This window comes from Buteo buteo, chromosome 3 (assembly GCF_964188355.1).
Source record: "Buteo buteo chromosome 3, bButBut1.hap1.1, whole genome shotgun sequence".
In the NCBI taxonomy this organism is placed as follows: domain Eukaryota; kingdom Metazoa; phylum Chordata; class Aves; order Accipitriformes; family Accipitridae; genus Buteo; species Buteo buteo.
In genome coordinates, this window is record NC_134173.1 from 42,477,474 (window position 1) to 42,505,000 (window position 27,527).

At 38.9% G+C, this 27,527-nt stretch overlaps 1 protein-coding gene across 1 annotated transcript; it reads left to right on the plus strand.

Annotated features, from left to right (window-relative positions):
* The first annotated feature begins 2,396 nt into the window (after positions 1-2,396).
* On the plus strand, positions 2,397-14,299 carry XKR9 (XK related 9). Its single transcript, XM_075024347.1, has 3 exons — positions 2,397-2,671; positions 12,351-12,574; positions 13,656-14,299. Exons 1-3 carry the CDS (start codon positions 2,397-2,399, stop codon positions 14,297-14,299), a joined length of 1,143 nt encoding a protein of 380 aa, XP_074880448.1.
* The last annotated feature ends 13,228 nt before the right edge of the window (positions 14,300-27,527 follow it).

Genomic DNA, 27,527 nt, shown 5'->3' on the forward strand with positions numbered 1-27,527 from the left:
CAGCTACTCTTCATGCTGTTTTTTCAGAGGAGTCTGGACATAGCCTGTAAATCTTCCTTTTTATTAGGAATAATATGATAATGAGATAATTCCTCTTTGTGAAGTGCTCAGATACAAAAGGATAGGGAGGTTGTAAAGAGGGAGGAATCCAGTTACCCTGTTTATTCATTTCAGGTACAAAATTAGAGGCTACTCCTTGCCACTTAATGTCTAGTACAGTATTATTCATTAAATGTGAACCTTGGTATACTGCCTACTTTGGCCATAAACTGCCTATCCAAAGAACTTTCTGTTTGGATCCAGTTATTGACTTACCTTTCAGTTTTGTGTTTCTTGCAACAGTCAAATAGTGAACTTGTTCTGGTTTTTGTTTTTTTTTTTTTTTTTGTTTTTTTTTTTCTCATTTGTTCGAAAAACCACACATAATGTTCTTGTCACAAAAAAGAATACAGCTTGATGAAGGTGGTACATATCAAGTTGCAGAATGACATGATATTCTTACATAGAGTAAATACAGTTTCCTTCGGAATTTTTTTGAATGAATCCTAGTAATAAACTCTTAAGTTTGTTCATACACAAGTTTTCATATATGAAATGTGTAAACACAAAGCTCAGTTTATGCTGGACTTTGTACCAAAGTCCATTTCCCTGAATATGACTATGAAATGGATATAAATTGCATTGATTGGAAAGAGATTAGTGGTATTTTATTGGAGAGGAGAGGAAAGAACATGAAAGGATTCCAGCTATCCCAGCTGTAAAATCCCCTGATATTTCTGACCTCTTCTGGGTCATGAAACCTAAGTAGGAGATAGAACAAGAGGCTAGAAATAGCTAAGGCCTAGATCCAAAACAATAATGTTTAGACACCCAGAACCTTTTTAGGCTGTTATGTTCCCACTTGTCTTCATTAGGAAATTAAGAGCTTAAGTTGTCTTTTTTTTGATTAGTACCTGGGTCACAGCATAGACTAGCCCAGTCAACACAAGCAAAGAATAGTCATTATGTTTCAAAAGCTTTGCTCATGGGATATTAACCAATTGTCTCATTTCATTCCCCTGTGTCAGTGTGCCAAAATTCACAAAAATCCAAAGGAGACCTGCCTCCGCATGCCCTTCCCCTGCTCCGAGTTCCCTGGCGCAGCTGTTCCCCGTGTATTGTCTGTTGCTGTTTGGCGGTGGCACCAGCCCAAACCTGGTTCTTTGGCATGTCCTGCATCCCATCCTCTGGGATTGCTGCCAGCAGCTTTTTCCTAAGATATGCAAATGAAATAAGGGACTTTGTAATTTTAATATTTATGGCGCTGCAGAGGTGGAAATGAATGAGAAAAGAATGTACTACCTTACAGCTCCTCTGTTTCACCTGACAAATACCACAGATCTACAGAGGAAAGATGTGTAAGGACTACTCAAAGAGGTCACAAGAATCCTTGCGATGTAAATGTAGTTCAGGCTGTGAATTAATTCTATTTGTAGTAGACAATGTGGTTAGATCATCTATGTGTAGCTACTATTCATACAGCTTACAAGACATTTCCCAAAGAGGTGTAGACTGGTTCAGGTCTGGCTCCTTACAAGTGTCTTTAACAGGAGAGCTGCAATCCTACTCAGCCCTTTCTTGCTGCATATGGAAAAACAAGCAGAAATGATAAAACCACTAGACATATGCACACAAATGCAGTAACACAGTTGGAAATGACATAATGATGTGTACTGTGATACAGCGGTGTGCTTCAAGGCAGGAGTTTTCTCAGTGTTTTGTGCTGTGCATAGTAAGGGTGAAGAGCTCAGAAGTTAAGAAAGTTCTGGGAAGGAATTAATCTTTTTTTTTCCATAAACTGGTATTAAAAACTAGTAGAGGTAAGCTTGTTTCTTGCAACTAGTAAGAATTATCTCAACAGGTGCTTGGTAAGTGGAGAGTTGTTGTTGGGAGAGAGGGTGACCTCAGCATGTTCAGAGGTTCAGCTTCTCTTGGGCTGATTGTTCACAGATATCTCAGTACATTCTGCATTTCATACTTGCTTGTTTAAATGGTCATGTGAATTGCTGTATATATGTTAAAAGAAAATATTGTTACTGGTGTTCTTCCTTTTTTCTCTTCTTTTTAGGAACCAGTAATGAAGAATGACTCCATCAATTAAAAAGACAATTTACATTTATCTTTTCCAGAATAGACATGTATCAGTGTAGTTAATTTAATATTTCAATTAAGAATCCAGAAAAATGCAAGTCTCTTTGCCATAATAAAAATGCATAACCCAACTTTCCTTTGTATAAAGCACTATGAGCAGGTGGTATTGTCAGGAAAAAGACTCCATTGTAGGAAAGCATTTAGATTAATTCTGACTTTCCTTTACATGAAGTGAGGAGAGAATGACAACAGTGACAGTCTAATGCATGATGAAATTTACTAAGCAGAATTTTATTTTTTTAGTTGGTGGAATTATAATTTATGTAGTTGATATTGGAGTGGACTTCTGGGTAGCTAGTAAATATTTCTGTCAAGGACAATATTGTTGGGGAATATTGCTACTGTGTTTTAGAGGTCTTTCATCATTAATAACTCAGGTATTCAGTTATGAGTGGTTTAAAAATGACTGGGAAGGTACCGATACTGGGAAGCTGAAATGGATTTTTCTAGTTCATCTCTTTCAGTGTGGAATTTTTATAAGGTAAGCATATTTTAACAATTATTTTAAAAAGAGAAATAATGTTGCTTTAAGCCAGTTCATTAAGAAATGCTTAATATGGCTTCAGAGACAAAACCAATTCTGGCCTTAGCAGTTGCTCCATGTAAGCAAACAGATTTTTGTCTGCTTATTCCAGGGGTAAACTATGTCAGGTTGTGATGGAAATGTAGATCTTCTTTCATTTTATCTGTAAGTAATAATTTTTATCATTCACAGCCTAAGTCTATTTGATTAATCAGCCTTTTTATAGTGCATATTTAATAAAGATGCTTGCTTTACAGAGTAATACTGTTGTAACTGATAAATTTAAGTTTTTAAAATGATGTTAAGAAGGGAATTCACACTAAGCAGGTGAGACAGCTAAAGTAGGAGGTAATTTTTGAACCTGAGAGTCTAACCATATGTAGCAAAACCACCAAGATTCAGAAGAGACATGAACAGTTGAATAATTAGTAAGTATACTTGCAGCAGTACTTCCTGCAGGGACTGAGTTAATGGTGACAGGAACCTTTGCTTGCTGAAAGGCACACGTCCAGGAATAGTTTAAGATACCATATGCTTAACATTCTGTGGTGGCTTTGCTGTAAAATTATCATTATTATAGACATCATTTATGCCAAGATTTTACCTCCATTTTAAAACTGAGGTGAAAGGTATTTCTGAAAAGTCCTGAACTTTAATTATTTTGGGTATGCAACATGTGAGAAACATGAGTGAATATAGACTTATCAATACTTATTTAAAATCTTCCTTTAACTTCCTATACTAATTTATGGACAGCAATGAAAAATATATTTATGCCAATGTAAAAATTCCCCTCACATGCATGTTTTATTCACTTGATATTATCATGGATTAAGGAAAATGATGGAGCTTTTACATGTCATGATTAAATTTGCCTCTCCATATTCTTTTTCCTTTTGTCCGTCAGCTTTACTTTCCTTCTCCTCCTCCTCTTACAATCCCGAAGTTTTAGAATTCACAAAGGATTATTTACTGACAGGTTCAACTTTTCTGGTGTCAGGTATTAGAAAAACTTAGAAATACTACATTTTGAAGAAAAAGAAAATGCTTCTTCAATTTTTCTGGATGGTTTCTTATTCACTAACCAGATGCATGGACATGGGTTGTTTCACGTGAGATATACCAAGACCTGGCCACAGGGACTCTGCCAGGTTCTGCCTTTTAGAGGGGATGTCTCAGGGCTCAGTGTGGCACTCTCCTTTCTGTCTGTCCCCAAGGCTTTTAATCTGCAGGTATGTCTGGGAGTGCCATTCTTGTGCTCAGGACTTACAAACCTGCCCCTCTGAGTTTGTTTCTTCCAAAGAAAATTAAAGCCATGGCCTCTCTTTCTGATAACTGATGATAAATGTTAAGCCAGTAACCACGGTGTAGAATGGCAGAAGCTGCTCTTTCGATGTCTGGCAGAAAACCACCCTTCTTCCCCTTTCTATTCCATGACCTTATTCTCTGTAATCTGTTCAGGACTGTAATTCTGGTTTCACCTTTGGCTTGGTTTTACACTCCCAGGTTGCGCCTAAATTTTCCTGCTGATTACTGCCTATCTGTAAGACCTCACCTTTCAACACAGACTTTCAGAATTCAGATCCAAGCTCCGATTGTCTACAACTCTAGATATTGTAATCTTGACTCAGCGCTTGTATCTATTAAAAATGCTGCTTTTACGGGCAAATCTTCATGGAGTACCTTAACTCTAAAGTAATCCATTAAACTCTTGGATTTACCTGAACTCATACCCTTTTCAGTGAATACCTCTTACCATGAGTTTCTATAATTTTCAAAGCTTCCTTCCTAGAATTAGCCCCATCTTCTCTGAGTGGCTTATTATCTAGTAAACATAATTTTGCCCTTTGCACTGACAGTGTTGTCAACTTGGTCACCTGTTCTCTATTGCACAAATGATACTTTCTTCTATGCTGCCACTTATGCTTGGAAAAAGTTTCCAAGTTGGTATGTATAAATTACAAAGTTCTTTCAGCCACTCCTCAAAATTCAGCAGTGTGATAATGCATACTGTAAAGTATAAACTGATAACAGCAAGCTGACATCTGTGCTTGTACCTTTGTGATTAACTATTATATACTTCCTATTATATGTGTTTTCTTAGGTGTATCCATGTACAACTCCCTCCTGTCCTCATTCTTAGTCATCTGATTTATCCAGTTAATTTAGACAATGAGTCTCTCAGGCTTATTTCTATAGTTGATGGACAAAAGTAGATTTTGTCAGGAGTCAGGTCATATTTGTTAAGGTGAGCTTCTCCAGAAGGTCATTTGGGGCAGGAACCTATATTCTCCATTCACTACAGAGGAAAATAGGGGCCTGGCCAGTAAATATGGCTTGAAATATGCCTGAAATTATAAGATATGAATACACTTTACCAAACTTTCTTCCTTCATTTCTTCCTTTCTTGCTTCCCTTCTTCCCTCTCTCATATGTCTTTTACACCTCTTGCTCCATCTTAGAAACAGTGAACTTCATTTTGTTATGTTTGTACAGTGCACAGCACAATGGGAATCAGTCTGGTCATGTTATCACACCGCCAATGCTAAGTAATAAATGTAGAACTAGTATGTGTGTATACACATACATATACATTATGTACATATATAATAAAAATAGAGGAAAAAAGAAATTAAAATTATTTCATATCTAATAAGGCTTTACTTTATTTTATTGGAAAGAATTTAGACCTGTAATTATATTTCATATGAAATGTTATTCTCTGCAAGGAGGAAAATTAAGTTGGTAAAGTATGTATTAGCTATGCTGACTAAAAAATTTTCAGCCTGACCCATTTAAATGAGTCACACAGATGTTGGCAGAATTGAGAACAGACTGCCGCACAACAGTCAACATTAAGACAATAACACAGTCAGTGACTGTGGAAAAACGGGACATTTCCCTGGGGCACCATATGAATTCCGGAGTCCACTGACATGTAGCAGTTTGCAGTATCAGTCAAGGACACCTGAGAAAGACTAGATTTTAGCAATTAATAACCTTCACTGTCAGAATAGAAGGCCATACAGGCAGCAGCCATTGTGATACTGGCAGCTGCTGTTGTGTCTCTTGATGCTTAAAAGTAGGCTCAAGATGCACTGCATCTTTGAACAGAAGCAGATGAAAAAGATTTTTTTGCAAAGATGAATTAGAAATCCATGAGACATCAGAGTAAATGTGAGTGCTTTGCTTTTGCTGGGATTATTTCATTACACATTTTTAAAAGGCGATGAGAAAAATTCAGTCAAGATAGGTGATGTTTAGTTTATACTGGTAAGAATTTAGCACCTGTTAAGTCACACCCAAACCAAGAATGGGTCAAAAGTGAGGACTGAAGCTGGTAACATGCCTCCAGCAATTTATGTGTATAACATGAAGTTCCACAGGACAAAATAAATAGAAAGGTATTTAAGATACAAAGTCAGTGAGGTACAGAGAGTCAATTAAAAGTGGAAAGTTTGTAATGCTACTTTAAGTGAGTTAGACGTTACATAATAATATGTGCTTGATCACCTTTTCTTAATATAAATTTACTGTCCTAAGTATTGACTTTGTTGTATCAGTTTCATGGACTTAATCCAAGCCTTTTGATACTTAGAAGATTAAGCTTAACATGCAGCAGAGAATAATTTTCCTTTGATTAAGGATTTATACGATGCTGCAAACTGTGACTGCATGACTAGAATTTAGAAGGGACAGTCACTGCTGCCAGGTCTCTCTCAGAGCCTCCCTGCACGAATTTCTAAATGGCACCCAAATCTTTATCAGTGTAGTTTGATGAGATGGGATGTGAAGTGTAGTACTGGGATTGTGGTGGAAAGTCCTCAGTGGAAATCGGAGGGGAAGCAGGTAACATGGAAGCACGGGCAAGGCAGTTTGCCTGTGACATGTGAAGGCTGTGAAGCGACAAAAACAAGTAGCTGTCACCTCTGTGAATTTCCAGTCATGCTTGGAGAGCCAAAGCCTTCCTAATTTTACAGGAGACCAGTAGCAAACTTTATCCCTTCTGAAAGGATGATGAAAACGTAGGAGCGTCTCAAGAACAGAGGGGCAGTGGAGCTGTGTTTCAATGAGTGTTTGTAACATGTAGGAGTCCTATCATCTGCATTCTCTGCAAAGCAACACTACAAAGGCAGAAACCTTTTTTTTCCTATCAAAGTGAATATGATATTTAGGAACACTGATAACTCTTTACTGCTCACATATGACAATTCCAGTTGTAAAGAAATTATGGTTTTTTACACTGTTGGCTTCCAAGTAGCTTATATACCTTGGATTAATGAAAAAAGGATCCTCTTTAATGAGCTTAGAGGGAGAAAAAGTAAATGGCAACCCTGCATTTGTCTGTATCAATGACACACTACCCATACCCGTGTCACCTTCAGTTTAAGATGTACGTCTACTTAAAATACATAACCAATCCAATACTTTTAATTAATGTATTTTTAGTCTAGTTGAAGTAGATTTTTAAGAGCCTTTTTTTCAGTGTATGAAGATTAAAACATGGAGCTGCTATGGCAATAGATATTCATGTAGGAATATAATTATGATTGATAGGTTCATAGCAGGCACAGTGTTTGGGTGAACTGTGGGCATGATAAAGGAGAAAATTTTGAGTCTGATCTATCCCTTAGAACAGACTGAACTTTGCCCTTGGCTGTGAACGCAGTTAGGCCTAAAAGTTGGCTATGGGCCCTTCTTAAAATGTCCGAATATTGCATGCCAAATGGGTAGATGGGAACAGGAGTGTAAGCTCAAAATACTCTTAAAGGATAAAAGATTTGTCACAGTGAACTACAGTAAATGACATAGGTGTGTGGAGCTCAGGGAATACCACCTCACTTAATACATAGTCAAAGAGCAATGGAAGTATTTGGACTTTTCTAGAAAAAACCCAATGTATTTTATACAGTATTCAAAGTCAGAAGTGGACTAACTGAAATTGCTACAACTAGTGAAAAATACTATAGCATACCATCTTATAAAAATATAAACCTAGTATACCATACTCAGAAGGAATATGCTTTGGAAAACTGACAAGTGATTTCAGGTGCCATCAAGCTGAAATATTCCTTTTAAAACATGTCTGGTTCTTGCCTCGTGTATCATCTGCCTTCTCAACTGTGAGCTCTGCAGCTTGAAAGTTGCGCAGCTGGTTTCCACTTCTTGCTGCTTGGACAAACACAGGCTCTGGTGAATGAGTCCATGGACAACTAACAGATTGGTCTACCCAATTGTTTTTTCTTGAAAACACTGCAAACTCCCCAGATGTTTACATCTTGGATGCAAGAACCAAATATTTTGGAATACTAATTGTTTTATAAACTCAAAAAGCTACAGATGCCTTGCCAAACAGTTCAGTTCTTTGCTTATGAGTGATTATTCAGAGAACAGTAAGACAAATACACAAAAACATAAAAGTAGAGAACAGTTTCCTTTGGGAGTAAATAATGGATCTAGAGCCAGCTCACGGAATCAATGTATGGCCTGAATGGCAGGGCTGCAGTCTATGAATCTCTGCAAGGAGAAAAGCAAAGGATCTTCCCCTAAGGCTCTTCAGCAGTAACATAGCTGCTCTACACCTACTACTGATGCTTCCAGGTTGCAATTCCCACTTGTATGGTCTGCATTCTTTAACATACCACGGAGTAAGCCATGATTCCTCTAGCACGCACTTAACCAGGGCCTGCAAATCCCATCTGTCTTGCTTGTAGCTATGGAAGAGCAACTGACGCTGTCTACCCTGTGGTCAAAGGATTTGGTCTTTAGAGGTGGTGAAGGTGTTAAACTTTTAACACCTGGAGGAGTCAGGAATTCTTCCTAGCTCCCTTTGTAAGCAGAGGGGGACTGTGCTCCAATGTTACATTGGGATATGATCCTGTGAGACCTGGGTGTCTAATGATCTGCTGCCCCCCATTTTCTACATAAAGGAAATGAAACTGCATGGGTTTCACAGGGTCCGTAGTGCGTATGATCCTGTGGACAATCAGGGAATTGGGAACCTGTGGCACTTTAGCATGAATCTTGAAATCATCTCAGATGCAGCCTTAGGGAATGGAAGTAGGAGGCAAGCTAAGGCATAGGACCTTGCCTTTCTCAGCCTGCATGTTAGCAGGCTTGTACAACTGTGTAAGATCACCAAGTGATGGTCTGTGGTGTTCTGCTTGATTTATCAGGAAAATAGATCTGAATGAATGATGTAATCTTCATAATCCAGATGACTAAATTTTTCTGTTGAGGGGGAAGGCCTTTAGCAATGTTTATAATGCTAGAAAAATTGGCTGAATAACAGTGAGTTTTCTTGGAAAAGGGCTGCTTTTGCTGTCCTTGCCTGCCAGTTATAGTAAAAATGGGTTCACTGGAGAAGAATATTGGAAGCTCAAGACATCTGGGAACTGAATAGGCAGAAACAGGCTTGAAAGTGATGTCTGAAGGCTGTTATGCTCAAAATCCTGTTTATGAGCAAACACACGGGATTTATATACCTATAAAGCCAAGAACTTAGTACAAGTGAAATTGTAACAGTTGATTCCAAGAATCATTATTAGTCTAGATTTATGTATTACAGGAAAAGAAAGAATACTTCTATGCATAAAAACTTTCAGGAATAATAATACGGTTACAATTAGACACGTATTTCTTAGTTGCTATCCCTTTTCCTTGTGTTCTGCTCACCTCTCCTCTGCTCCTCTGGGTCTTAAGGTCAACAGTTCCATTCTGGTGCATGGGGGGGGTTACGGCTGTTGCCAGTGTCTTTGCTGTGGAAGGTGGCAAAGCCGAGCTACAGGAGTGTGCGGATCACACCTGAATAAGGCGTAAGCAGCACGTGGCAATAATGGGATAAGACTGTAAGCCTATGATAGCAGAGCAATGTATATAAATTATAGAGGTTGTTAGTATGTTTTGGAGGGCTTTAAGGACTTTGTTCAGCTGCTTAAAAGTAGTCCTTCATGATAAAGCAGAACGCATAGCTCGCTTAATGCTTTTGCTTCGTTGGTCTATTCTGTGATTGGAGGAATAAGCAGATTTGGAAAGCCCCAGAGCCAGTTTCAGGCAGGAAAAGGAGAGATAGTAACAACTAGCCTGAAAAACAGGAAAGAGGAAGAACCTGCCTAGAGGTGAGAAAAAGGACCCAATGAGAGAGAAGACAACCGCAGACCTGAATATTACTATTGGATCAGACTAGGGTGTGAGGGGCAGGAATTTCAGTTGTAACGGTGTACTTGCCCAGGGATTGTAGTGTTTGGGGTCCCTCTCCGGAGGCACCTGTAAGTCTGTGCACCACAGACAGAATAAATTACGCTTTTTATTTTGAAGGCCTTGATTAGAGAATCTGCTTCGGGGAACCTAGGGTCGAGCCTGAGAGAAGAAGAAGGGCCCGAGGATGAGTGTGTGCATGTGAGGAATCGCAGGGGGCACCCGTTGGCTCACCGGAGTCGCCCGCTGCGAAGGGACTCTGCTCCGAGCAGTTCAAGTCTCGGGTGGTGTGTGTGTGTGCACGACTCCTTGATTGCTGTGTGAATGCTCGGGCAGCGGCTTCTTCCTTAACATCTAGAGTCTTGCTGGGAGGAACATGACTGATGTTCACGTCAATGATTGCTTCTTCACCCTTAGGATCCACTTTGGGTCTTTTTTGTATGTTTGCTAACACATTTTGCTTTTTTTTAATTTCTCTGCAGCCTCACGTTACATCCAAACTTAGTATCTGTGCTGCCTTTTACACATGTAAGATCCTATTTCGTTTTTCTCTGTCACCCCTAAAACTGGTTCCACCGAGCTCCAGGTCCTCATTTCTATAACTGACCATTGGCAATTTGGTTATAGCTGTGGAGTCTCCAGTGTCAAGCCATCACTTAACATCCTATGCATCCTCTTCCACACTGCCTCTGGTGTCTCCACATCTCAGGACCTCTGCTATCATACCAGGATTATATTTCCCTATTCTAGGTCATCATGTCTGTCAGAAATACCTCATTCAATATAGAATATCTGCTTGTTACTGTTACCTATATAAAACTGTGGCTGTACCACACAAAAATAAACAAAAGTAAACCAAATTACCCACCTCATCACTTGGAAGAAATCACCAATTTTTCTGCAGAAAATCCAAGCTAAACCAAGCAAAGTCACAGGCAGGTCATGAAAAATGAGAGCAAGCCTGACAAGCATCTGTCCTGAGGCCTTGCAAAGCTTATGCCATGTTACTAGCAATGACAGTGCTTATTACGATGCTGCACAGTAAGAAGGCTTAGTCTACAATCTGCATGGCCAGTGCTACTGATTGCTTGAAATCAAGCAAACAGCAGAAGGGAGCAAGCATTGCTTTGCTTGAAGATAGGATTTACATGCATACTTACAAGGATACTTCTCCCTGCTTTCGTTTGTTAACTAGTTCCAAAAGACTGCTGCTGAACAGTTCAGCTGGAAAGAGCTCTTTAACTGTGAAAACCCCTTCTTCTGGAATTGCCCCATTTCATCTATTACAGCATTTCCTACCTTGCTTGGCTTCCAAAGAACTACTGCAATGAGCCAGATCATTCACCAGGGCTGTGTGTGTTTGTGTGAGTTCATTAGGGACAGTGGAAAAAACTGTAATTTCCAGCAGCTGGAGCTTTGGTCCTCCATCAGTCAGGTTGTAGCCGTCACCCTGTTTTCCTAAACACAGCCATAAAGATTACCAGGTACAATAGCTGGTTCCTCCCTTCATTATCAAAATAATTTGTTTGATAAAAACTTAAGCATTCTCTCCTTTCTGAGGTGCTATGTTCACATCCAGGCCTGAAGCAAAAGTCTTGAAAATGGGAATAAGAGCTAGGTTTTATTTATCTCTAAGCAAAGCATTAGAGATATCCTGAACAGAAAAGGTTCTTTACCACACAGAATGTACACCAGTCATGACTAACTAATTCCATGTAGCTTTGCGTTCACTGTTCTTTAGAGAAAGTGTTCATTTAGGCTTAATTGAAAATAAACCAGAACTGTTCTGAAGTCATTCAGGTGCACTCATTTGCCAAGGCAAATGGCTTCTTCATGTAAAACCACTCAGATTATTAATAGAATCTGTCAACCCAGGCATCCATGTGTCTTGAAAATAATTTTCTGAAATGAAAGTCTTCCTGAGTATTTAAAAAAAAAAAATCACTACAGTGTTATTTTCAAGTCTGTTGTATGTTTGCAATTCATCAGATATCCTTGGGGCTTATGGATCTATATTATATGTACATATGGATATTCACAGCTGGGTATTCACTAATACCCTTAAAAGCATACAAAGAAAGTGAATGAGTATCTCAAAGGCAGACTGAGGAGAGATGCTAAGGGAATTTTCAGAAATGTGGTACTTTTAAAGAAATAAGAACCTAACAAAATAAAGCTTGTAATCTTTATTCAGGCAAGGCTCATTCTGTTCTAGTAGTTTTTACATTGCATCGGTATCACTGGACTTAAATGATTATCTGATATCACTGATACCAGACAGATACTGGACAAAATTATATCTTAGTAGGAGGTGCTGGATTACATTCAAAGATAAAATGTGAATAGAGAATGAAATGGAAAAAATCATTGTTAGGCTATATCATTTTATTGAGTTGCACTTCCAAAAAACACTGTCTAATCAAGTCTGCTTTTTTTATAGGTATTGGTTTGCTTTGAAATATGGCTGCCAAGCTGCATTTAAACAAAAAAGCAGCAGAGATGCATCAGAAACAGACCCTCCCAACTTCATTCAAAAACAAGCTGTTGATGTAGTGACTGATATTAACATGCTCAGGGTATTCAAGACTTTTCTTGAGACCACACCACAGCTTTTTGTCCAGATTTACATCCTCATGGAACATGAGAAAAATAATTTCTGTCAATGTGAGTCTGTCTTTCTCCTTAATTTGCAAGTTGAGTATCTTACCTAAAACGATAACTTATGTGATTGGATAACATTTTAAACATACCTTGGAAAACATACAGTCCACTGTATTATTACTCTGCATTTAGTTAGAATTTCTGTCTAGTAGATGGTCTGTTCTGCTAAATCCACGAGAAGGAAGATTTCACTATAACAAGTCATACTATCTAATAGAAACATAATGATACATCACTTGAAAATGAGGTATTGAGTACAATTAGTATATGATTTGCAGAGCAGTGTGTTTTGTGTGCTTTTGCTTACAGTTTCTTTTAAAACTGCTAACTGGGCATCTTGAAATCACTAATGTATTTAGAGCAGCCCTGTGAACTGTCACTACCATCACCCACGTTACAGATGAGGGACAGAGTCAGAAAAAAACTGAGGATGTGTCAGCATTGCAGAATGCAGTATGATGAAGAGTTACTGGTTCAACTTTCAGAAGCAAGACAGCAGCTCTACCATTTCCAGCTCTAAAACTAGCAGGATTATTGGCAAGACATTGACTTACTTAAGGCTGGATTTTATCTAAATAAGACCTGCACTGCTGTCTAGTGTTCCTTCATAATCCGTGGAGTTAATAGGTACTCAGACAAAATGGTCAGACGAATCTCATCTTAAATATCACCATGTGAAGGGTCAAGTCTTAGTTATAGATTTTGACATTATAGACACTCCAGAGTCAATATCAGTTGCTGAAGCTTAAGGTTTTATGGGCTATTTGCAATACTTTGGGAATTTCTAAGTCATCTGTCTATGAAGATGGCAAATATGACACACAACTTAGGCAAGACCATTAATGGCCAGAGGCTGGGCAGGATAACGTAGGCATAGCAAACAGCATTAGATGCCTAGATTTAGGTGACTAAACTGAGCCTTAAAATTAAGGTGACTTGTTCAGGAGCACAGAGTAAATATAAAATTGGTATAAAGAAAGTGTTAAGAAAGCACAAACTTGTCCAAAAGTTCATTCAGAAATTATAAAGTAAAATAAGTATCTTCTTCTTCAGTCTGACATTTTTCTTTGTGTTTTTTTTTTAGATGCTGCCATTATTTTGTCTTTTTGTGGTATCTCCTTTTCAATGGTTGATTATCAGATATCATTACGAAAATCTCTGCCGGATAAAGATGAATTTCGTGTGCTTCCCAAGTTAGTGTATCTCCTCTATAAACTGCTTACCATCACTTCTTGGATACTCAGTATTTCACTGATCACTCTACTAAGTGTTAGAAGTTCTGTAATTCTGCTGATATTTCTTTGGATCTGTGGCTTCACCTGGACTTTGAAACAACATACGACATTTTGCAAATCTAGGAAGATGGAATATCTGTACAGAACTGTTGTTGGAATCATTCTAATTTTTACCTTTTTTAACATAAAGGGGGAAAAAACAAAAGTTTGCATTTCTATTTATTATGCTGCTCACACTGTTGTAACTCTAGGTATTTTGTTTGTATATATGTTCTGGAAACCTTCCATTATCAAGGAAATACATTTTGCAATTGCAAGCATCCTAACCATTCTTAGTCTGGTGTTAGGTATTATTTTTCTTGTTGTTTATTATAGGCATTTTCATCCCACTGCTTATTGCAGACCACCGGCATGTTCAGATGAAGTTGATGGAGAGGCAGGACAAAAAGATAGAGTGAAAATTGGTAGATTTCAAAACTTCATAATGCAATGAACAGTACAGATTTTTTGGTGTGGACTTCAAAGCAAATACTTGCTGGATAGTCTGTTTCTCTGTCATTGTTTCTTGTGTATCATCACTAAGTAGTACATAATGGACCAGAGTTACTGGCTCTGAATAACTATTGTTTTCTGTGATGCTGTACAAAGCCTTTATAACATAAATATTTCTCTATGTGCTGGTAAAAGTTACTTTTGAAGAAGAGGAAATTTAATTGATCCATCCAACACAATCCACACTGTCAGCTTTTAGCAATGCAAATAAAACACAGGAAAAGCTTAAAGTTAATCAAACGAAAGCTAGCATTAAACCATAGTTATTCATTTATGTTGACTCTGTTAAAAACAAGACTTGTTTTTCTTTTCTTGCTGGAAGGAAAGAGGAGTGCATTTGAAATAATTGAGGGCAGTGATCAGTTGTCAGCTTCTCCCCATTAGTGTAAGAGCTGCAGTTCTTCAGATGAGCATAGTTACAAACCATACTGCCTTCTTCCTAAATATCCCCTGAAGAAAAATAGCTTTGATTTATGGCTCAATCACTGTCTTGCCACAAGGAAATTTGGGGAGATATATTCAGGCATTTTCTCTTCTAGGTGTTTTAATGACTCCTTTATTGTTTTTGTTCTGCTAAACTTTCACACAACCTTCTGTATTTAGGGGTGATGCCAGCTTGTTGTTTGGGATTATAATAGCAGCTTGAGTGATTTATGGATGGCAACAGGAGTCTTGCATATAAAGGAAGAACTATCTTCCTTGAAGCTTTCCTCTCATTTGGATGTAATACTTTAAATGCTGGTTTCCACTGAAATAGGAGGCTATGCAAGGTATGCAGTAGTGCAGTTTCTTTTGTCTTTGTCACTGGTGAAAAGAGAAGCAACTGTTCTAATGCATTGCACTCACAGGGGCTGGGAAACCATGGAATAACCAGCTTGTCCCTCAAGATTTTTTTGGCAGAAGGCAGAGTGAAATTAGACAACATTTCAGTCCTGCGTTCAAATGCTAAATCAACAACAAAGGAAATAAGGTTGATAGGCACAGCTTCTTCAGAAATAAATCTAAGGGGAAGTCTTTCAGAGCTGCTGTGTTTTAAATCTGAATTATGAAAAGTGGGCTCTTTCTCTCCCCTCCTTCCCCCTTCCAATAATTCACATTTGCAGTTAGAGTAGCCACAGGCAAAGGGAGGAAACCGAGTTTGAGAAAAGAGACTGGAGATAAGAAAAACTGATAAACTTTGCCAGGAACCAAATCTTTTTGCATTATTGATCAACAGCAAACTTCCCTGAAACTTTGGGGGAAGGGCTGATGCTTTGGTTGATAATTAGGGTGCTGAAGAGCTGTGTCTTGTGCCTTTTGTGTCAAGTCCTTGGACTGCAGACTGCATTTTTCTTGTTACCCTTCCAGCCTTAGCAGAGCTCAGGAAAGTTTCTAAATGTGTTTCTTTCCTGTTCCATTTCCATAGTTCTTTTTACTAGGCCAACCACTTACATTTCCTTAATCCTATTCAAGGAAATTAATTTCTAGGTGCATAGGTTGGACTGAATGGTCTGCCTTTCTGAGGATACACATGAAAAAGCAGTGTAGTAAGAAGAGTTTACTTCTACAATCCCTCATTTCCACTTAGGGCTGACTAGAATGTGGGTCCAGAAGTTAAGACATAAAAAAGCATAATCCATGAGACTTAAGCACTAGTTTTCCTAAAATGAATACATAAACCAGTACTTTCACTTCCCTCTACTCTGGAAAAGAGATTTCCAGATTTATTTGCCCTGGAATGGCTGCTTAGGCAAGAGAAAAAGCTCAAGGCTCCATCCTGCTTCATGCACCATGATTGCCCTAAGTTGTGTCTCCTTTATCTACAGAGTATTTATTACTGGTGATGGTACCCTTGGCAGCAGAATGCATGCCTGGTTTTAGGTTCAATGTACTCTTATTTTGCTATGAAAAAATAGGACTCTAAATAGTGAAGACTATCCCTATATTGCTTCCCAGACTTTTATTGTTTGTTCATCTGGAATCCTGAGAAGGGACTAGGGTAAGGTAGGGTGGAAAAGGGAGAATATTATCTCATCTTGCAGAAAATTACAAAATTTTGTCTAACCATTATTTGGAAGATGACCTCAAACTTTGTACATTATCTGAGAAACAGATCTCTGGGGAAATATGAGCTTCCGAGATGTCCTAGTGCGAGCGCTTCAGCCCTGGGGCCTCCAGGTTGTCTGCTTGCTGCCAAATGCCAGAAATCTGGAGCCTGAGTTGCTTTGGAGGAAGGTTAGTTTCTGGTGAAACAAAAAAAATTTGTCTTGGTGTTTTTTGTTTTTTCCTTTCAGTGAACTGACAAATTTCAAATAAAAGTATTTCATTGCCATCTCTCTGGCCAACTCCTAACACTGATTTTCTTTCATGGGAGAGAAGGTGAATGTTGTGCTGCCTTCTGTTGTTCTCCTTATGTCTCCTCGTTCCCTCTTCTGTGCTACTGAGAAGAATGTTACACTGAAGTTGAGTTAGTAAGAAAGGCATCTAGGTGGCTATTTATATCACACTAATTCAAATATACACCAAACCAAACTACTTAAGTTTCAATCCCTATTTTATGCTTGTAAGTTGTAGTGGATATAAATTTAGCCATATCCTAAAACTGGGAAATGATCCTTTTGGGAAATCACGCAGATTCTTTTCATAAAGCTCAAACAGTTCTTTGGTGTCCTGCCACAGATACTGTAAATGTCTCCATTTTGCTGTCATCAGTCAGAGGGCCTCAAAAGATGGGGATTCCTGTTAGCTTGTCCTCTGTAGACTTTTATTTTTTTACTTTCAACTTTAACCTCCTCCCTTTCTTCTTGACCTTAAGTTGAAGATTTTCACTTGATGCCCTTCATTTTCATACTTACGAGAATGGCTTCTCATTCATTTGGTCATTCTAACTCTGAATCACTGTAGCAGGGAGGACAAGGAAGCACACGAATTGACTCTAGACACATTTCATATCACCAGTGACCACTTCAGACAAAACAAACAAAGCCCCACTTCACCTAGGTGTAGAGTTCAAACAATAGACTTCATACATATCCTTTCTGTTCCCCAACTACTCTTAAAATTCAGCTGCCACTCAGTTCATGCATTGTGCCTGACCTTGTCATTTTAATCTAACTGCAAATTGAAAACAAATGTTTTTTTTTTCTTTTTCATTCAGTATGTCCATTACATCTTACAAGAAGTATTTTAATAAGTTAAATAAAAATAATAAACAATTTCTTCCTGTTTTGACTACTGTCAGACCTGGGTAAAAGGGACAACATTCAACAGAATTGTTTTAATTATCCTACTAATATTCAACGTGCTATTTGATGGCATGGGTGAGCTCACCTGATGTACCACAGATAGCACTGATTTATGAAGCCATAATTGAGTTTCCAATAAACATTTGTCAAAATAATGTATTCATTCAAACCAAAGCCTTCTTTATTTATTCATATAAAAGAGCACTTAACTTTCAACAAAGAATTGCCTGCCATCAAAAACACTCCATAAATGGGGGAAATTTATGAAGACACAGTACCAGAGGGTGATCGGTGGAAGACTAAAGTTCACTTTAACCCTTCGGAGTGCTGAGTTCCACCTCTTGCTTGTTACTGGTACTATACGTATTTCTTTCTAAAAGCCCCAAGCCCAAACATTAACCTTTGTATATTTAGACATTAAAGTACCAGCTCTTTTTTTCTACCAGAAAGTCTTACATCTCAAAGATGGTTTCAAAACTAGCATCTCTCATTTTTATTATGCAGTGTAGAAGCATGCGCACAGCTCAAGGGTAGCTGTTTTTAGGCTTACCGGCATTCTGCCCAGTTTTCACCATGTGTATATTCTTCCAAAAAAAGATAAGCTTTGAGAGGTTAAGCAACTTATTTTGTCTGAACCTGAGGCAATACATGTACTTGTCATTCATTCCAGCTGAAGAATTTTCCTGTTCTACCTCTTTGTGCCCTTCTCTACTTCCTAGCACTTTAGTTTCATTTTACAGATTTGTAATAGAATAGCACGGTAGATGGGCTGTACAATCAGTATTTGAATGGAGTGCAGATAACCCCCTGGAATCCACCTCCATAAAAAAAATTTCCTCTTTTACTTACAATTAGCTAACATATAACAAATAGAGGTCACACTGAAGATTCCCACTATGCAAGTCTTGCTCAGTAAAATGTAGACCTTGGTGGGATAGGAAGTGATGCTTCAAGTTTACCTTAGTCTGCTAACACCTGTTGAAACTATAAACTGCATTGGCCTTCCTATGATTGCGTGTGGGTTTCCATATATGTTCCTATTTTTAGCATGCTGGTTTTATTTTGAACAGTGAACACAGCTGTAAATAACAGAGCAGAATGAGAAAGTATAGGAAGTTTTCAAGTGCACATTCATACCTCAGAAACTCTAGTGTGATTTTGCTAATCTCAATACAAAATCATCATCATCATCATTACCATTATTGTTACTACTACTGGCACTTTGTCCAGGTGTCTAGGATGACAATACTTCGAAGAATATGTATCTGTTGCAGCTGGAATGCAACAAAAAGTTGGTAGTAAAGTTCTGTCATGCTTTGTCTGCTCAGCACTTATAAGTGATCTTAAGTCTCTCTGATTAAACGCAGGTATTTTTTAATGGCAGCTTACAAACCTCTTGGAAAAGAGATGGTTACCCATTTTGTTCTCTGTGGTGTAGGTCAACTTCTGCAAATCAAGGGCTAAATGTCCCTGGACAGTTCCTGGCTGCTGTGAGAAATTAAACAAAGCTACATGTTTGAAAGTCACTTGCAAGGAGAGGAAGCCATAGTGAACAGAGACAGTGGGAGCTGGTGTTTTTCAGCCCTTTTCAAAGTAGCATACTCTACACATTTGGTCAAACTTGAAGTGTGTTATACTGTAGTAGAGCAGAAAGGGACCTCAAACGTAATTTTGTAGCTTGTCCTGCAGCAGGACCACTGTGCTTGTGCCATTGCTGGCAGAAGTTTTCTAACTGGTTCTAGAAAACACAATGTCCCAACTAATCTCCCCCAGATCTATATACAGTCTTGTCAGTCCGAAGCCTCCTGTGTCCAGCCTCATTACTGCAGTCTGAGCCCCTTGTCTTCCCTGCCTTGCAGAGCAGATGGTTTCCTTCTTCTGTGAAGCACTATTTTACATATTTAAATATAATTACTATGTTCTCAGACTTCTATGCGTGCCAAACACATGAAACCACTTAATCATGTATGTCTTGTCTTCTAGACTGATGATCCTTCCTGCTGCTTTCTCTTCCAGTTGACCATGTCCTCCTTGAAGTATAGGACCAATATCTTTATGCAGTACTCTAGCTACTGCTGACTGTATCAGATGGATTACTTCTTGTGTCCACAGGCTATAATCCTATTTTTATATCATAATTACAGTTTTTGTCTTTTTTTAATGACATCGTGACTTTCAGTGACTCATGTTCAATGCACTGTAGCACAAATATTTTTTGTGCAGAAGCATTGCCTTATCTGTTCTTTCCCCTTTGGGTGTTTGGTTTTAACTGTAAGATGAAGTTCAGCTCCTGCCTTCTTTAGGGCCTGGCTTCCTTCAGAGATGTGTTTCCATGAATATTCAGCCCATGGTCTAGAAAACAGCTTCTCCTCTTCAATGGCAAATGTTTAGTGATTGGAGTTTAGCTGGGTGTTCACATAAAAGTCTGAGAGACTTGAGGAAAAGTCCATTGGCTTTTTATAATTCTGCTATGCCTATATTTGTCGTTTTCCAAAACTATGTCCTACATGAAAATGTACATCTTCAGTGGACATTGCATTATTCAGCTGAGAAAAGAAATGCATTTGCCTGGCTGAAGTTACACTGTGTGGGGATGTGCCACTGCCGTGACCGAGACTGCATGCTGTTGATGGTTTTGTAAACTATCAGGTCTTCGTAATACTGTTTGAACTGGATGAAAAGGCAGAGCGAGAAGAAAGTGGTTTTGTAATCTGAGCTCTGGAAAATGGTGTCATACAATAGGTACAACAATGCAAAAGATTACATACTACAGGTCTCTTCCAAGCCATTTTGGGCTGTGTTTTCCTGGTCTATAGTCATTCCTAAACTTAGATTTAAAAGGATAAGTCTTAGTCAACTGTCAGTTGCTTTTGTCAGCACTCCAAAGCAGCAAAACAGTACCTTGTATAGCTCTGTGCTGCTTTGCCATAGTCACTAATGTGTGGCAGCGTTATCAGAGTGGTGTTGGTACCCTTACTTGTAGGTTGGTATTTATCTCAGTTTTCTGCCATACACAATTAATTCCAATTGGATGGTAAGTTGTATAGGGTCCTCTACAATCAACAGAAGGGAAAAAAAAAAAAAGAAAAAAATCACACCCAAAGTACTGTCATCCTGTCTACCCTGCCACCTATTTAGGATGTGATGAATCTTCCTTTAGAGGTACCCTTTTCCATTGACTACAGAAGGAACATCAACAGGATGCAGTTTAGGTAGGTAAAATTAGGTGATATAACTGACCCTTTGGATAGTATTTCTATCACATGTAGCAGAACCCCAGTAAGTTATCAGCAAGAATCTTTCTACAGATTGTCTATATAGGGATATTAGTCGGCTATTTCAACCATTGAAAAAGCTAAAAACTGAATGGTGGGAATGAATCTTCTTTCTCCTATGCACATGGACTTCTCTGGGATGCTGAGATCCTTTGAATCTCATTTGCTTCTTCTGCATAATGGCTTACATTTAGAATTTCAGACTGCCTTATTAAAGCATTTGGACCATTTCTGAACAGCATGTTGAAATAAGTAACCTTCCTCTTAGTATTAGCGCCTTCATTGTAGTAAGCAACCACTTTAAGTATTTTAGAGTTAAATGCATATCAACTTGTATTAGGTTTTGCTTAGGTGCAACTTGCTGATATGACCCTGTAACATTTTCTCACTTGAGAAGAAAAGTGGAAGGAACTCACCCTGGTGAATTCTCCCTGGGTTCTCTACCATGGCATCGACTACATGATCTTAACCGACTGTGACCTTATAGTCTGCAAAGCTGAATGGCACAGTTATGTAAACACAAGGGAAAACAGGCTAGGCTATATAGCATGGAAGAAGTCCCTTCTAAACAACTTCTTAAATTACAGTATCAGAATTTGCATAGGCTAATGAGCTTGCACTTTGGCAAACAGTTATCATAATCAACAGCTTTTTAAAAAGCATAATATAAGCAAAGTTATTTTTCAAGTTGCATGTCCATTTCTACTGTGTTCCGTTAAACATCTGGGGAATTTTATAAAAAGAAATAAGCATGGCAGTTTCAAACAAGAATGACTATTGTGTGAAAAAATGAATATAAAATCATAATTAGTGATTTAATGTCTATAATTATAATCAGACTTGAACAGCTATTGTAAATATCAGTAATGAATTTATGCCTTTCTTTGAAAAAAATAAATTAAAAACCCCAGAGCCTTCTCTCACTTATGTTCTCCCAGCCAAAGAAATAATATTTACATGTATGTATTTAGAAATATAATTAAAGCAGCTGGGTGTGGCCTTCTTTAGTCAGAAAGAAAAACAAAATGCAAAAGCCCAAGGGTTTTTTTTGCTAATGAGGGATTATGCATGGGAGAATGGAAACAAATAACTTGCAGGCCTTGTCATGGGCAGTGATTGTTTTCACCCCACCAAAGTGGGCTGGACCTCTGAGGTTCAGCAGTTACCAAACTCCACATGTAAAGTGGGTGGCTCCTCGTTCACCGGTTAATGGCTACTTACGCTTGGGTGTTTTCAGAAAGGATCGAGTGAATTTTCAGCTCAACCACTTAGGAAGAAAGCAACAGAATCCTACTAAAACACTAAGTCTTCTACTTCCAGCTTCCATTTATCAATAAAATGTGCAAAAGGGTGATTGTCAAAGCAATTATTTATTTACTGCTTCCAAAAGTCCCAGCAATATTGTGTCAGTTGTATCTTATGTATGTGTTAGATAGCCATAAATCATGTAGAATTCTTGGTTTGGTGTAGGACCTTCATCTGAGTTTTTGTTTTTAAAAAAGGGTTTTCTCAGCAGTATATTAGAAAGAATCTGTGGTTACTGATACAGTTTACTGTAGCTAATCTCAGGAAGTTGACGGGTGTTGCCTAGGGGAATAAACCCATTCAATATGGTACCATGCTAAAAAAAAAAAAAAAGCCTCTTTCATAAATTTTAGATGCCTGGATTCTCCTACTGCCTACTGAGCTCTAGAAGCAGGTTCTCAGCAAGTGCAAGGAACTTTTTTCTAGTGTCTTTTCCACCCATTCTTCCTATCTAAGACAGTCTGTTGATGCCCCATTTCAACCATTTTACTGCTTCTGCGCACTCATCCTTATTTTCCCAGGTCTTGTCCTGCTCCTTCATGCTTTTATGTGCCTTCTCAACCCTCCAATGCCTACACCAATGACATAGCTGTACTTCTGGCCCAGACATGATTTTGTTACTCACCTAGGACTTCTTCTCTTTCTGTCCAGCTCTGTCACAATCACAGAACAGCTGAGGTTAGAAGGGACTGGTGGAGGTCATCTGGTCCGCCTGCTCAAGCATGGACACCTAGAGCCAGCTGGGGTGTTTGTAAGATAAGATAAGAAGACATACTATGTTGGAACATGCTAGTTAGTTCTGCTGACCATTCCTTGATCTATAATCAATTGCAAATGTGTTTGAATTAGTGGCTTATCTGAACAGATGCAAAGGTCTTCATTTGTCCTTCCACCTTCTTTCATATCCATCCAAATTTCTCCCAGCTAAAAGGGGTTGTGCTCTGTCATCTGGACTTCAGGGAACAGTCAGCTGCAACATTCAGAAGTTAGTATACTACATCTGGGCAGACAGAAGTGGTGTCAAGTCATCTGCAGATCAGCAAACAAGACAAAACTAGGAACATTTAAAAAAACCCCTAATTTTCACAGTGATAATCTTGAAAGAGTACTGGGAATAAGTGAAGAGGAAATATTTTCAGACAGCAACATGTCTTCCAAGCCAGGAACATTGCTGTATGTTGCAGCTGTAACAGGACTGCAGCGGGGGAATTTCTGTAACTATAGAAAAGCAGCAATCAGAAGTCTTTGAAAAAAATAATTCCTATCACATAATATTTTGAATAACCAGTGAAAGTGAGGTAAGAAATGCAATTCCTGTCTATATTTCATTATTGCTGGAGGTTATCACATGAAAATATAGTTATAGTTTGGAATTTTGGGCTAGAAAAACCTGAAAAAGGAAGCACACCATGAAAAAACCCCAGATCCTGAAATAGCATTGCAATATACGAGCATGCCACAGTACTCAGGGTTTCTAGGTAAAATTTGGAAACACAACATGGACCCAATTGCCAGAAAGAGTTGTAGCTTTTGCAAGGCTCTCAACACCTAAATATTAATAGAAAAGCCTGATGGAGTCTTCCTTATGGATATGGTTTGTGAAAAATCTCAGCCTACATATTTTAACAATACCATAGGACCCTTCCTAATATTGCTGTTCCCATAACTTCCTATAGAGTGAGGCTGAAGAGTCACAGCTTCGTTGTGGGTGTCCACACGAGCTGCAGACTGACCATGCTGCGAAGGCAAGGGCACGGGGACCGGCTCTAAACCCCTTGTGAAGGGAGGCACCAAGAAGTGTACTGCAGAGAGCTGCTTAGTGAGCATCTTGGGCACAGAGAGTTTGTTAGTGTGGATATGGTGCTGTGTGAGTAAGGGCCTCGGGGCTTCAGCCAAAATATCCCCACAGTGCTTCACTGATCCATGCGGATGGACTGGCTTGGGTCAGTAGCTCCAGGACTCCAGAGTCTGACGTCTCTTCTTTTTAACTTATGTTCCTATAGCCTGGCTTGTATATGTCTGTATAATCTACATTTATTTCATCTTAAGTATTTTACCCCTATTACTCTAGGCAACACAGCTGACTGCAAAAAGAGCATCTCTGCCAGTGATGTCTTCTGATAGAACAAACAGAGCAAACATGATACTCACAAAAATAGCAAGAAGCACTACAAAACATTCGCATATATAATGAAAACAGATAGTTGTTGCTGTGCTGGGAGAGGCACTATTGTTTACTGTATGAGCAACCACAAGTGTGGGGGCTGCTTTTCATTTTCCTAATCCTTCTTTGACATCCTTGGTCTGTTACCTACCAACTAATCTACTTCATGCATAAACTATTAATCAGCAGCTCTAGATTTCATCATGCAGTCGACTGTCTTTATCTAGGCACTATTTTAATTTGGAAAACAGTTTCCATTAGAAACACATTCTTTGCAGAATTACTAAAAAGACTTTGCAATCTTTCAAATAGTCATCAGGGCACGGTATGATGATTTCCTTGCACGATATGTCAGAATTTCAGTTTGTGAAGAACGCATTCTCCATTTCGGAAATTTAATTGCCTAAGTGATTATCAAAGAAAGGAATGTAATACAGGGACAAAAATAATTTCACAGACTAAATTTTTTTAACAACATTTTGTATCACTCCATTTTACTCCCTACTCCCCCTCTATCTGTCAAGGTTTTGTTTTTCCCTTGGCTTACAAAGTTGGGAGGTTGACAATGCCAGCAGTAGAATTTCTCTTTTTATGCACAAAAATTTACAACACAGGTAATGGCATGTTTTCAACCCACTCTGTCCTATCAAGTCAGGCTCTTTTTTTAACCAGTGTCAGCCTGAAAAAGGTCAGGTAGCAGGGACTTGAACATTAAAATTTTTTAGAAAAGTTGCCATGTGGAAGAAGTGGCATCGGTGTTACTTATGTCAGTTAGAGTGTGGGATAAAGAATTGTTAGCTTCTTTTGTTTTGATTCTGTGATTAAATTGCCCCAGTTCCCCCAGATGAGAACTTCAGTGGAGCTAGCAAGTAGCCAGAGAAGATCTAGTGAGGTACGCAACTCGTGGGCTTGAGCACCTCCATAGCTAAGCAGTGAAGGTTAGGTACATAAATACAGGCTGAGGGTTTGGATTTGCCTGAAGAATTATAATTATCCTAGGATTATGTAGGAATCTCTGGATTATTAGAGAAGACTATTTCAATCCCCTATTACCCAAGCCTTGGTCCAACAGATCAAGGGTTGATTGGTTGTTTAATTGAATGGGATAATAATTTAAGTGATTGCAGTTTAAGTTGTTTAAAATTCCTTGTGTTACTGAGTCAGTCACTTGCCTTTGTAGATGAACTGTAGGCCTGGCCTCTCTTTAAGCCAGAAGAGCTGCAGTTGAACTCCAAACTGAGATAACATCTTGTTTCTCAACACTTTTGTGAAGGGATTGTTTTTACAGCAGTATTACGCCACTCTACAACTCCACAATGTGCTGACCGCAAATACTGTATGCAATTCTTATTTTGCCATCTCAGAAGAAGAACATATGATTACAAAAGCTATTTCACAACTTTCACAGAAAAGAATAGATTATATCAAAACTTCAGACTAGAGTGAACCAAAAGGTGATATACTACAGGTCTACAAAATTGCTATTGACACAGAAAAGGAAATAATCACTCCCTATTTACATAGTGATATAAGAACAGGGAATCAAATAAAACAGATGTGCCATTTTCAAAACAAAATGAGAGACTTTTATATGCTATGAAAGCTCTTGCCATAGATGCAGCGGATGTTAAGAGATTGTGTGAGTTTACTCAGCCACTGGGGGGGAGGAGGGGAACAAACAAACACTACCACCCCCAAATAAAAATTATTTGAGGGCTATTAAATATAGGCACAATTTTAGCACAAGCTTGTCCCGGTTCCTTACCACCAGTCTAAAAGATGCTTGCCTCCAGTCTAGTACAAGCAAAGGTGATGGAAGAACAAGACCTGGAGACGGAGTACTGCCACTGGTAGTAGGTTTTTCATATAACGCAGCTATCGGAATTTATCATCCAGAATCTTTGATATGCTGTTAGTGTTGCAGTGTGACAGGAAACTGCATATGCAGAGATCCACATCTTAACAAGCATCCAGGTCTAATTTGTTAATGATTACTTTAAACTTCTAATAAGAATAGATTTCTAGCAGCGCACTAGCTACATTAAGGACGGATGAGTAACCACCTACCACACTAGCAGTGTAAAAATGACAAAAAAAACACCAAATGGCAAACACAGCGGTTTGAACGCTTTAGTTGCAATTGCTGAACCTAACTTTCTGGGTATCGTATTAGGGAGATAGACGTTAAACAGAGCAGCAAAGGAGCAATGACGACTACTCTTGCTCTCCCTAGAAAACTGGCCGCAATTGTCATTTGTTACACGTGTAACCAAGCCACAGTCCCACAACAGGGTCCTGCTGCTGCAGCCAGCTTCAGCTGACAGTCTCTGACAAGCCAAAGGAATGATTTAGGCCCAAAGTCCAGCCAGGGACACCAGTCAGGAACAGGCTACTGCCCAGGTCTGATGTCCGTCCAGGAGCTGCAGCTAGAAATAGGGTTGGAGAGAAAGCTGCCTGCCACACAGGCCCAGTGTGCATCCAGGAAAACCAGTCTGCGGCTCAGGGCCAGGCTGAAAGGGGGCTCCTGTGGGCAGAAGGGGTGGTGGGTGTCCCAGGTGAGCCTGGTCGGGGCAATTCAAGCCAGTTTGTGCAGTCGGGGCCCTGACAGACACAACAGGGAAGCAGGCACAACGGGGACGAGCTACGCCAACTTTTTGGATTTGACAGCCTCTGGTTTGTGCAGGAAATCAGAGGGAGATTTCTCAGTCTCACTGAAATCTCTGCCCATCTTGTGATATTTATATGCTGAAAACAAGCAGGCACTCTTTTAAACTTAGGAAAAAGTCAAGTTTTGTCCTACTGAGGTCAGTAATAAAATTCCCATTGATTTCATGGGGGTCAAGGCTTTACCTCGCTGTTTCTTTTCCTGAGCTGCTGTTTTGAAGTCCAACATGGTAATAAAAATAATTAGAGGAAGTGCCACAGACTCTCTTTTTCCAAGCCTTTTCTGGAAATCATGTGGATCCCTCCTATATCAGTGCATTTTATACTCCCTACTTTGACCCTTGTGTCAGGCTAATGGCTTTCTGATTAAGAGTCAGATAAACCTGCTCCAGAGTGCATCAATATCACTCCCTTTCGGCCAGAGGTCTGGGTCAGCGACGTGAGCATGAAATATGCCTTTCCTCCTGACCTGCTGATGGAAAAATGTTGTGCTACTGTAGGGCTTGCTGGTCTGAGTTAAAGACAGCCTAGCAAATG

Bases quoted from the DNA above. Each gene is read 5' to 3' on its own strand.
- XKR9 (XM_075024347.1), top strand. From the start codon at position 2,397: ATGATGAAATTTACTAAGCAGAATTTTATTTTTTTAGTTGGTGGAATT. The intron at 2,672-12,350 runs GTAAGCATATTT...CTTTTTTTATAG, and splicing joins CAGTGTGGAATTTTTATAAG to GTATTGGTTTGCTTTGAAAT. The intron at 12,575-13,655 runs GTGAGTCTGTCT...TTTTTTTTTTAG, and splicing joins GAAAAATAATTTCTGTCAAT to ATGCTGCCATTATTTTGTCT.